This window comes from Pseudorasbora parva, chromosome 3, assembly GCF_024679245.1.
Source record: "Pseudorasbora parva isolate DD20220531a chromosome 3, ASM2467924v1, whole genome shotgun sequence".
Taxonomy (NCBI): domain Eukaryota; kingdom Metazoa; phylum Chordata; class Actinopteri; order Cypriniformes; family Gobionidae; genus Pseudorasbora; species Pseudorasbora parva.
In genome coordinates, this window is record NC_090174.1 from 45784602 (window position 1) to 45798005 (window position 13404).

General features: G+C 38.5%; 1 protein-coding gene across 4 annotated transcripts in view; it reads left to right on the forward strand.

Moving 5' to 3' along the window:
• gria3a (glutamate receptor, ionotropic, AMPA 3a) overlaps window positions 1–12563 on the forward strand; it is a 49024-nt gene extending 36461 nt beyond the window's left edge. Inside the window, exons 14-16 of one of the 4 annotated variants that reach the window (XM_067439142.1) lie at window positions 515–629; window positions 9601–9848; window positions 11181–12563. In XM_067439142.1, the coding sequence (XP_067295243.1) occupies window positions 515–629; window positions 9601–9846 (361 nt within the window). In that variant the 3' untranslated portion in view covers window positions 9847–9848; window positions 11181–12563. The other 3 variants (XM_067439141.1, XM_067439143.1, XM_067439144.1) reach the window with 3 other exon arrangements.
• Window positions 12564–13404: the final 841 nt, after the last annotated feature.

The window sequence follows — 13404 nt, forward strand, 5'->3', positions numbered from 1 at the left end:
TTAACTTGTTAATTTACAGTCCATTTTTACAGTGTGATGCCTGTTGCTGTTGATTTCCTACACCCTTTTTCCTGTCCTCCTCCTCCTTTATCTTCTCTGTCCTTCGCTTTGTGCTGTGATTGCAGTTCTGCAATTTATGTCTGGTCAAAAAAAAAAAAATCTGCCTGCTGCCATGCATGTCATGCCATAAACTGTTTCTTGTCCTCCTGGCAACGGACTGCCCCTGCATCCTTCCCATCACACACTAGCACTCAAACTCTTTTTCTTTCTCTCACTTCTTTCTGATTTTCTCTCTCCACTCGGCACCACACGCACCTCACTTGCATACACGCTTCTGTCTGTACCCAATAGCCGACGCAATTAACCAATCAAACGGTCCAACCACTTCACCAGTTAACCGGTCTCTCCTTTGTATTGACCCCTAACAAAAGAGCAACTGCCAGTTGCTGCAGTCTCATTAGATTTCTCACGAACCTGTCCCTTTTCTTACGAGCTATGTGTTTATTGTTTGAAGAAGCGCTGTAAACCTGGCGGTGTTAAAGCTGAATGAGCAGGGCCTGCTGGACAAGCTGAAAAATAAATGGTGGTACGACAAGGGAGAGTGCGGCAGCGGGGGAGGGGACTCGAAGGTCAGCCTCAATCTCACCCAAACAACCATTTCCTAGCTACGAGTAATCGGCAAGGCTGTGACCTATGACCCCCGGCGACAGTAACGTGACCCTTAGGGGTGGACACGAGCAAACTGAGCCTAATGACCCAAGGACATTAGCACCACTGCGATGGCCGCAGTTACTTTCAGCTCTGCTAATGTACACTCTAAAAAATGCTGGGTTAAAAACAACCCAAGTTGGGTTGAAAATGGACAAACCCAGAAATTGGGTTGTTTGATCGCAGTGAATGGACCCATTCAAACAACCCAATTTCTGGGTTTGTCCATTTTCAACCCAACTTGGGTTGTTTTTAACCCAGCATTTTTTAGAGTGTAATGTTTTTGGAGCTAACGTAATAAGGCAAACTGTGATCAGATGTAACCCTGTACTTGGCTAATGGAGGAAAGGAAGCAGAGGAGGAGAGGAATAAAGGCGCGGGTGGGTGGATGTGTGGCGCGAGGTCAGGGCCACTTATTAGGACGGTTAGGTTCTTGCGAACCTGCTTCGTGGGTTTGTTTGTGTGGTAAAACAAACAGCTTGTTCTTTATAGGCTCAGAATAGGCTAGGCTCTCTCTGGCTCTCCTCTGATCTGTAACATCAGATCATAACAAAGTTTAGTGTTATTTGTGTATACCAGGGCTCCAGGATTTAATAGCTTTCAACAGAAAGAAAAAAGAAAGATGTATGGGGATCTAATAGATGGTGCAAACAAGACAAAAACTGCTCTGGAAAATACATGTTTGTATAGAGGTTTGGCTGAGCCTACTTGATGTTTATTATTATATTTAAGGGATAGTTCACCCAAAAATAAAAATTAATTTCCTGTGGTTTTCTTTTTCTGTGGAACATAAAAGATATTTCTTTGTTCAGACACTGTAAAAAAAAATGTTGGTTTTTGTTGGTTTAACTTAAAAAAGTAAGTAACCCGGTTGCCTTAAAATTGTGAGTTTATTAAAATAAAAAATTTGAGTTGCTACAATGAAGGAAATTTGTTTAATATATAGAAACTCAAAATATTATTTTATCTGAACCACATAAAAAATGTGATAAATCATGAAAATAGCACTATTTCACTGCGTCATCAGAAATATAAAACACATACAATTACCCAATATGCTTACAAAATCTTTTAATAATATTTTAATAAAGGTTGTAGAATCTCAAAACATGTTCATCGTATTAACTCAAAATTTTAATTTCAATGAACTCAAAATTTTAAGGCAACCAGGTAACTTTTTTTGTAAATAATTTTTTTTTTTTTAGATTAGCGTTTTGGTAACCAACATTCTTCAAAATATTGTCTTTTGTGTTCTGCAGGAGAAAGAAGGTCATACAGGTTTGGAATGCCATGAGGGAGAATTTTCATTTCTAGGTAAATTTGGAGCTGTAGGTTGCTGATGTTTAGGTTGAAGTTTACAATACCCTCTAAAAGTTTGGTAATGCCCTAGGCCAAAGGGCGTTTTGGATAATATCAACGTAAATATTTGAATTTATTTATGTAAATGCTTTCAAGTAAATTGCAGTTGTCATTGAAGACCAGCAATAATGAATTTATTCTTGATTACATATTAATGGCAATGCAAGCCACAGTCAGCAGTGATGCCAGTGATGCCTAATTACTGGATAAACTGAACTTAAAGTTCCTTTTTTGCAGATTATTGGGTCAGCATGCCTTCATAACTTTACCAACATGAAGCAGAGCAGATTAAACTTTTGCCGTATCCGGTCGGCAAAACTCAGAACACATCTTCCCTTCTTAAGAATGATTTCAGTTCTGATCTTTGTTCTTTTCTTAAAGAAAAGCTTAACTCCAAGTCTTCCAGAGTCGTGGCCAAAGCCGATTCAAAAGACAGCCGTTAGCCAGCTTGTTTGTTTACAAGTAGCACGCAATTCTGCCGTCATTATGTTAAGCCTGCCCACCATCTCTATACACGATGTGATTGGCCTGACCAGAGTTTGGTTTTTCCAGCTCTGAAGTCTATTGAGAGTTTCTAGACGACACTCATGGCAAATTTGATTTGCTGCCGCTGGGGTGCGTCAAGATTTCTGGGCTACCTTATCAATGCATAGTCTTCACAAATGCCTAGTATATATGCTGATATTGTCCAAACATCCGGAGGGCACTACTATATGTTGAGTGTCTGTTCGTTAGTGTGTCAAATTGCTTGTAGTGGCAAAAGATAAGTGCGAAGACGTTGGTATCTTCACATCTTTAATCAAATAGTCAGATGACAGAATTTTTTTGAAAAGATGCTAATTTTGGTCATTGACCCACTCCATGCTACAAGTAAAATGGTAAATAAATAAATGGACTGCATTTATATAGCACTTTTAACAGACGCTTTACATATCGCCTCACATTCACCCATTCATATACCGAAGTATGCAAATCCTTTTGTAGCTGCCAGCTCTCTCAGAATATTCCTTGAATTGGCGTATAACCCATGGAAAAGCCGTAGCTCCCTTGTTGGTGGGATTAAAGAAAAATAAGACCACTGGTACAGACAGTCCTGAAGGGACTAAAACATCACAGGAAAACGTGAGAATTCTAATTAAACACTCCTAGAAATCAATGGTGGAGAAAGATCTGGTGCCGTATTGTAGACTCAAAAAACACACATTTTCATCTGCATATGAATGCACAGAAAACCACAGACAAGCACAAATTCATTATATTCACACACACACACACACACACACACACACACACACACACACACACACACACACACGCACACACACACACACACACACACACTTTTAAATTAATTTATGGCCACTTTTCTTTAGCCCCTGTGCCTGCAGAATGGTCACCCTGTGTTCAGCCTATCATGAGGGCAAGGCAGCCCCACTCTGTCCTGATTGGTCTTCAAAAGCAAGTTCACTGCAGTAATTGGCTCCAACTCATGAGTGGGGCCTGAGCTCTAAATTCTGAGAGCAAGATGGCCGCCTATTCCGTGCATTGATAAGCTGAGCATGCTGGGTGGAGGGTGTCTAGTCTGTTATGACATCACAACTGCATGTTTCTCATTTATTGACCTGAGTCTGATCCAAAATGCATGAATGGAGTAATTCAGCAAACCCAGCAAGTATATTATACTATTAGCACACATAGCAAAATTAAAACGGCCAATAAACTGCAAATATACAGAAAACTACAACACGCAGCATAAAGCTTTACAGAGCAAACGTACAGTACAGCAACAGCAATGAAAACCACGTCAATACAGTACTAGGATGTGTTCATAAAGTTTTCACACATGGATTACTGACAAATCCAGTTGTTTTTAGCTGTTGGCGATTTTTACACTTCTGAGTTCTTTGAAGCTCATCATTGGGTTCGTTTACATGCACACCAGTTGATAACTAAAAAAATCAGCTTATTGAAATAATCAGTTTTCCCCGTTTACATGCAAACCAGTAAACTGACAATGCAAGTAAACCGCGTTTACATGACTTTATTATTAAACCGGGTTGTTTCCTTGCAAAAATAATAATGTCCATATCTGACTGATTATTCCAAATGTTACGTCAGTTGTGATTTTAAATAAAGCGTGCGCCGTGTCAGCGGGAGATTTACGGCTCATATTATCCCTCATGCAGCGTTTTGACTGAACCTCTTCTACTTCTGCTGCATGAGATGAGAACACATCTTTACAAATTTTCTGGATCTTAAAAGAGTCTGCGTTTGTGATATATGTCTTTACTTCATGCAAAAGGCTAGTTCGCTCTGTCTGGATGCGTTTAAATCTGCTCTAAGTTTGCGTTTTTGTCACCTTTCACACATGCGCACTTCAGAAAGCCAACAGAAAGCAGGATAATGTGTTTACATGCAGCGCGAAATCGGGGTAAGAGGCAAAAAACTACCTGTCCCGACCAGTTTATGCTTACGCCGTTTATGACCTTACTCCAGTAAAAAAAAACAGGTTATCGCGTTTACATGACCATGCTCATTGCCGGCTTATTAGGCATAACTAGCTTAAGAACGTGATTAAGATATCTATAGCTAATATTAAAGGGTTAGTTCACCCAAAAAGTCATGTGCACTCAAACCTGTGTATGCTGAAAACAGGATTCGACCATAGCCACTTGATTCTGATGAGAGCACCCTGTTGAAATACAGTAGGAACAATATTTAGTCATTTATTACCAATTAATATAAAATTTGGAATAATAAGAAATATTGGTGAAGCCATATTTTTACAGTGCTGTTGCATGAATAAAAGTCTGGATAAGTAAACATCCAGTAAATACGAGTTGAATGTACTCAAGTAATAGGTCCATCTCTCCATAAACAGATGTCATTCTTTCAAGGTATTATTCGCCGGGTGTCAAACCATTCGAGGTCCGAAGCTGGCTTGTGGTAAGTATGGTATATTTGCTTTGCTGGATTACAACTCTCATCATTTAGCAGAAGGAAAATAAACTGAGTTTCCCAGCAGTCCTGCTGATGACATACTAACATCTTACAAACTCAAATGCCCAGAAGGAATAGGAACATAATCGTTTCCGTTATTTTGTCTGCTTTTGTTAAAACAAATGTTTGTTTTTTTTACAAAACAGATTTGCAATAGGATGCATTATGCAGATATCGATGCCCCGCTAATATTAAAGGGTTAGTTCACCCCAAAATTTTAATTCTCTCATTAATTACTTACCCTAATGTCGATCGACACCCTTAAGACCTCCGTTCATCTTCGGAACACAAATGAAGATATTTTTGTTGAAATCCGATGGCTCAGACAGGCCTTCATTGACACCAATGTCATTTCTTCTCTCTGAAGACCCATTCAAAGCACTAAAGACGTCATTACAAAGCCATCTCACTACAGTGATTCTACAATCATTTTATAAAGCGACGAGAATAGTTTTTTGTGCAAACATTTTTTAAATAACGACTTATATAGTGATGGGCTGAATTCAAAACAAAGTTTTGAACATTATGAATCAGTGAATCGATTCCTGATTCGTCTTCATTTGTGTTCTGAAGATGAACGGAGGTCTTATGGCTGTCGAACGACATTAGGGTAAGTAATTATTGAGAGAATTTTTATGTGAACTAACTCTTTAAGATTCTGTTTATTGTTTACATGCTGACTTTTTCATAAGGGCTTGGTGTTTTCGTTTGTAAGATGTTCGGCTTCAGCCCTCACCCACCACAGACCGGTTCCCCTTCTGACTGCTGGGTCCTGTTTATCTGTTAGTCAAGTAAGGGTTTTTTCTCCTGATGGATCCGGCTTGCTGAAAACTGGGTTAGAAAAGATGCATTCACACCACAATTACAATAACCAAACTCATCTGCCCAATGCTCTTTGTAATTATGCTCTGTTTGGCTGTGTTACCATGGTTACTCTCTCTGCCTCTGTTGGAACAGTGAGTGCCGATTACTCAAAGCGATAACAGTAGGTAGCACTGCCAGGTCAAAGGTCAAAGGTAACACTGAGGCTAGCCCTGCCTGCTTTCCCTCTCTCTCTCTCCATCTCTCCCTCTCTTATTCTTTCGCTGTCTGCGATATCAACAGCACAAGGCCAGGTGTCCTACAGTATCGCTTTGGTTAACAGATATTCGGTAGGTTTAAGTTTTAATAACATAAAATAACATAATGGTGCCATGTTATTTATGTTATTTCCCCTCGTGAAGAACTCCTGTAAACCTTGCAGTGTTGAAACTCAGTGAACAAGGCATCTTAGACAAGCTGAAAAACAAGTGGTGGTACGATAAGGGTGAATGTGGGACCAAAGACTCTGGGAGTAAGGTTAGTCTGCTCACTCATTTACCAACAAACATATTCATATTCTACAAACATCATAATAAGCCTACTGGTTTTAATGGATGTAGTGGATTCGGCTCCAGCTGGATTCACTTCGTTTTGGCCCCTTCTTTTGAAAGCATCTTTACATGTATAGCGATTGTAGGCCTACATCATGTAGCAAAAATAAAAACCTTTAGCATTAATCAGACGACACAACAGACACACACACAGAAGGAGATATGGCATATTTAGAAAGCTCTTAAGAGTGTATGGAATTCATTATCTTAATGATGTAGTAATTAAGTGTTAAATAAAAGTATTTAGTAGTAAGCATTCATAACAGTGATTTAGTAATAAAGTATTTCATTAGATTTCCTCTTCTGCTGCTGTGACATGGCCTCATTCTCAATATTGTTTACTGATTTGTTTATAAATTGTCTCCAGGGAACATTTATAGATCTGAATGACAATTTTAAAGAAGCATAGTCACTCAAGAAGTATTTCTAATTGGCCAGATGTTGGGAGTGAGTAGGAGTCTGAATGCTATATAGTACGTGTAGGTAAATTACATTCTGTTTAAGTGAATGCATTACCTGGGACATATCTTTGGAAATTTTATTTCTGGTCCTGATTGAGTTTATGGAACTGCAGAACATGTATTAGCCAGAGGCATCACTTTAATAGAGACCATGTGTGGGAACGCGTGTTTGCCTGGAGACTCTAGTTGCAATTGTTTTATCACAATTCTCAATGTAATCCAGTCTGATAAGAAAGTTAATTAACTCTGAAAACATGTCCCATGTGCATAAGCACAGAAGATCTGTTACGAGGCTATACCACTGACTATATGGGCCTGTTACCATGGTAACCGTATTCGGGGGAAAACAGGTCCCTAGCTTTGCATTCAAGACCGTGATGCTACACTCCCAGTCCTCTGTTGCTATGGTGCCCTTTCACAGGCTTCTAGTGAAGACAGAACATATTTGTTTGTCAGAGTGTTTGGTAGACAGTCAGGCTGGTGGTCACAGCAGCAGAACCGTGTCCTGTTGAGGCTTGTCTGTGTTTTGAGGTGTGGCGTTGGTCGCATGCAGGTGTCTGTTAATGAGTTTTGAAGGCTGTGAAGCTTGCAGAAGTAGTTCAGAGAGGGGAATTGCCATAGTAACATCAATATTCTTCCCCCCTCCTTCTCCTCTTCCTTACTTCCTCTGTTAAGATGGCAGACCGAAGAAGCCAGAGGATCCGACTGTAGCTCTCTGGTGGCAGCTTATTTGTCATGTTACTGTACTGACTCAACTTCACCTCTAGAGGGGGCAACAGGCTCAGAGCTGGCTCTTCGTGTGTGTGCGCGCGTGTGTTTGTGTGTGTGCGTGTGTGTATGCGTGCGCGCATTCTCTTCGAGGGCAGTGATTCACTGTCTCTGCCTGGCCAGTAGAGTGAAGGTATGAGATGGAATAACTTCTTCCTCTCTTGAGCTGCCTGAGCTTTTAATCCATTAGCCTTTGACCTCTGGGCACACCTCATAATGATTTGATGCCCTTTTGAATACCGCCCTCAAGTACCCCTTTTTATTTAACTCATCTTCTTTCCCTCCAAGCAAGTTGCGTATGGAATGTGTGTAACAGGGCTTGCACGGCTACTCATTTTTACTAGGTGATAAGTAGTCCGCAAATCACTGTTTACTTTATTTGTATGACCCAACATCAGCAGTCTTTGCTGTTTCCGGCAAGTCTAATTCTAGATTAATGGAGGGTTTGCAAGTGCAGAAAAAGTCTCCACAGCAGGTAAGAAATGGCCATTTCCAGATTAATCTTAATCACTTATGGTTTTGGTCAGCCCTTGAGTGCCACTTAATTCAAGTTCACTTAGATTCAGAATCCTTTGCAATAAATTTGGCTTGTATTTGAACTCGAAATGAACCATCTTCGATGGCTGCAGCACTTATATAATGTTCGCATATTACGTGCTTTGTGAAAATGAACCACTTTGTGTTGATTTAAACAGTTTTCAGATTGATTTTAGGAAAAAAAATTTGCAGCAATGCCATAAAGAACCATTGTGGGTATATTAGAAAAATTATAAAATAAGCATTTTTATATTAGTGTAAAGACTATTGTAATCATTTTTTTAAATACGTCCATTATTTAAAATGAACATGTTATGATTTAAAGGTACACTGTAACTTTTGGCCCTCTAGCAGTTAAAAAACAAAACCACATGCATTTTGCGGAAAAGCATTGTTTTGGTTGTGCTTCAGCTCTGCATGAATGTGCAGTTGAATAATGTTATCATACTGCTCATAAAACATTCACTACTAGGCTTGAGAGGATGCTGCACTTCGGTAGAGGTTGAAAAGATTCCTCCCTTCCATATATAAAGTGCTTTGAGTGCTGAGTGCGCTATATTAATGCAACAAATTATTAATATTATCTCAGGCTAATTAGCTGAAGATGTTACTGTAGACACTGTACTTTCTTGAAAATGAATTCTTTAAACCATAATGAAATGACACTTCACAATAGATAAAGCTATTTTATAGCTAAATTAACTCTGTTAGAGAGCTACATATAGCAATTTATCTGTTCAATAAATACCTTACTCACCTGTTGAGTAATAAAAACTATCTTCCCCCATGTAACCTTTCTCGATCTTTGTGACAACTAACCCATGCCACTCTCACATAGGTCAAAGTAGCCAGAGCAACTTTTCTCTATTTACGGATATGACAAATCCTCGCAGAATAGAGTGACATTACTGTGCAATTTCATACAAAAAAACAAACTGCTCTGTATGTTTATAATATAAACACATATCGACCAGACCGTATGGCTTTACCATAGTGACAAAAACACGTTTTGGGAGAAGGATTGAACAATTGTATTGGAACAAAAAAGTTACATAGTGTACCTTTAAATGATTTCCAGATTATTTGAGTTTACACTCAGAAATGATCCTCCTGTCATCAAGTATATATAGAGTTGGTGCAGTCAATGACAAGTTCTGTAGGACACAATGAGTTGACTAGTCGTGCAACCCCCTGAGAGCGAAAGTGTGTATACGCTGATGTGTGTGAGTGCGAATGAGTGCATGCTGCTGGGATTTGAAAGATTGCATGCGTATGTTTAAGGTCCTTTAGTGTATAGTAGTTTGGTGTGCATCCAAGTATACTTCTTTTGTACTAACTGTGTCTCCCCCCTACAGGATAAGACCAGCGCGCTGAGTCTCAGTAACGTGGCCGGCGTGTTCTATATCCTGGTGGGGGGTCTGGGTCTGGCTATGACTGTGGCTCTGGTGGAGTTCTGCTATAAATCGCACCAGGAGACCAAACGCCTCAAACTTGCCAAAAATGCCCAGAACTTCAAACCAGCTCCTCCGTCCACTGCACAGAGTTTCACCACATACAGAGAGGGCTATAACGTCTACGGAACAGAGAGCGTCAAAATATAATGGTTCGTCTAAGGCTGTTTTCTGTGTATGTTTTTGAATGTTTGTTAGTGATACCATTTCTTAAAAAGAGCTATTAATGATGTGAGGTCAACTTCTGATCACATTTGGTGTTAAGTTTCTTAGGTAAGTAAAGGTTTCCGCCCTGTTAAAGCTGTTTTAGCTATTTTTTTAGAATTTCACTTTTAAACTGTCCCTGCTGTTTGACAGTTATTACTAAAGAGTTGTTCTGAGTAATCACACTTGGCACTGTAAACATAAAAAAACACAAGAATCGGAGTGTGGCCAGGTCATGTTACCCCAGTCAGTTCTAGCGTGTTATTTGGTAATGAATTACACTACCGCTCAAAAGTTTGGGGTCTGTAAGATTTGTATCATCTTTAAAGGATTAGTCAGCGAAACATAGACTTTTCTTATAGTCTTTTATACATTTTAAAATGTAATAGATTCATGTTATGGTTGTTACCCTTGTCTTCAGTCACATGATCCTTCAGAAATCATTCTAATATGCTGATTTGGTGTTCAAGAAACTTCTTATATTTTTGGTGATACTTAATATTTTCTGGAAGCTGTGATAAAAAAAATGTCAGGATGCCTTGATGAGTTGAAAGTGCAAAAGACCAGCATTTATTTGAAATGGAAATATATGGTAACATTATAAATATCTTTATTGCCATAAAGATTTTAATACATACAATTTTTTTATGTGACTGACCCTTAACTTTTGAACAACAGTGTATAATGTATGTGTAACGAATAGTTATATGAAAAAGTAAACCTAATATATATATATATATATATATATATATATATATATATAAACACATATAGACACACACACATACATACATACTTTGTGTGTGTGTATAGTGTGTATAATTTGATACTTGTAACTACATTTTGCCAGTCACATTTACCATTGTTCAGGGAATTATCAGCAGGAATCCATGCAATTAGGAATGTTGAACAAGATATTCGAACAAATATAATATTTCCCCATGCAGACTTTGCAGGGGGTTCAAGTTGGTCAAGAGAATTTCGTTGAAAGCTGCTTGGTTTTAAATTGACTTTTCTGTGAGCTGTGCTTCATACAATATAGATAACGGGCCTTTTGCTCATTAAATTTTGCTGAAATTTCACTAATGTTACCACACTTTTTAGTCTGGAGATACTTACAGCAGCTTTAAGTTGGTGCCATGATTCAGAGGCTCCATCTCTTCAAGCTCTGCATTAATAAGCTCAGTGCCTTTGGTGTCTGTGAATTGTGTTATTGTCAAAAGAGTGTATCTTCCTGAAAGTCTCAAATGGGTTGGGCTGCTGTCTTTTCTTGTTCTCAGATTGGAAGCCTGTCCCTTGCTGATCATGTCGTATGCGGCATGGGATAGACTGTCCGTCTCTTTGAATCGACTGTGATTCCCTTTAGAAAGCGGACACGGACACAGACCTAACCAAATCCCATCTCACCGGAACATTTGTCTTCTCGGCTCTGACCACAACCTGAACCAATAATCACGCGACAGACTATCGGATGGACCAAACACCCGCCCACCCTCTCTCAGTGCCTTACTGAACCAGTGGCAAAACAACAAAACACGCAGGCCAGCTCACCAAAGTCCTGGAGATGTCCTGCTGGGTGCTGGGTCTCAAACCATATTTAAACGTATTCTTATTATGAGAGGGAAAGACGGTGAAGGAGGGAGGAAGAGATAGACACACTCTCACGTACACACCACAGAGAGGTTTGATTAGGTTGATCTCCTGATTAGTGATGACAGTGTTTAACGAATGGTAGTCAGCTTGTTTCCATGACAACTCACACCAAAAGCAAACAAACAGTTTATGCAAACTAAGTAATATTTTTTAAGGATTCTGCTCATTAATTTGTTTTGAAAAAAAAAATTGTGCTGTGATTCTGTCCTCATCCACATAATTATGTTATGAATAATGTAAATAATATTTGCAGATATATATGGCATCAGAGAACTAATGTCAATATTGTTTTCCTTTTACAATTTACAGTTTATTTTGATTTCATAGCATATTAAACTTTAGCAAGAGTGAATTGATGCTGTGTGTGTGAGAAACCCCATCAAGGGTGGAAGATTCTGCATTGTTATTGTCATATTACTTTATTCTTAAACATAGGAGATATGACAGCACATTTTTAGCATCTGCAACAACAAAAAAGTTAATATTCTTCACTATCATATAAGTCAAGCTTAGGAAACAACAGCAAAATGTTTAATAGTTTATAATAATTACTTTTTGTTTTAAAATACTTTAATAACTGCGATTGTCACTGAGGTATGATATCTGTTAAATTGAAGAAGAAGAAAAAGAAAACACATGAATCTGATTTTTTAAAGCCACTCTGTTTAAATTCTTAACATTTGTTTAGATGGTAAAATGCATATTTATTTTGAAGATTTTATATACCTGACTTGTGTATAATTTCTAAGTGAACTTGCATGTACAGTAAGGATGAAAACTGCTTTCCCCTCAATAAACCCTCCATTGACATGCCCCTCTTCCCACATCCTCCTCCACCACCTCCACTCCTGGTTACTAATAATAATAATAAAAAAAGAAAGAATAGAAAATGATGAAATGGTCAAGATACATCCTGATGAAAACAATAGTCTGTCCCTCTGCATGACTGCATCCGACTCTTAAACATTTAAGTTTATTTTGTAAATAAAGACAGATTTAAGACAAATTTATATTGGCTAATGTGTGATTTCCGCTTCAGAAACTATGAGCTTGTACTTGTGTATATGTATTATCATCTCAAATATTCTTTTTTTGTCAAATTCTCCAAGGACTTGCACTTTACATTTAATTGTATGGTTGTCTGTGCATATTAAGCTGATAGGAGAAAGTATTGTAACATTGAAAAACACTAAGTCATCTTCATTTTGTCATCTTTTATCAGGGCCAGACAGCTTCCCACTGCTGATGTTCCATTAAACCACAAAAAGACCACGAGAGCATGTCTGAAGCTGTGCATTCTAGATTGCTGTAAGATGAAGAGGTGATCTTATTTATAATAACTCACTTACAAATAACCCTCATCACTATTGCAATACATGCCACCTGCTGAGCAAATAAGCGCCTGTTGTGTATGCAAATGTAGTACATGCTGCACAGCAGCAGCTGACAGTTATACAGGTTTGTGTAATAGGAGATTAATGGACATGTGCTTTACTGCAACTGTTTTTAGAGCTTTAGAACTAGTGTAGTTCTGATTAATTCATCAGAAGGTTATCATTATGAAGGCAGGTGTGCCGTAGCGGTGAAAGCCCAGGGCTGGTCACCAGAGGGTTGCTGGTTCGATCCATGGAATAGTAGGCTATAGGTCTTCATGAGGACTGTCTAAGAACAATGAGTGGATAAAAGCGTTTGCTAAATTACTCATTTTTTACCTTAGAGTAGCCTAAATGTAGATGTTTCTAACACATGTGCAAACGTTTAAAAGACACAAAATACTCTCTTTTTTTGTTCTTATAGACAGTTATGTATTCTCATTGCATCACCTCTGCAAACTGATCTTACGATTTTTAT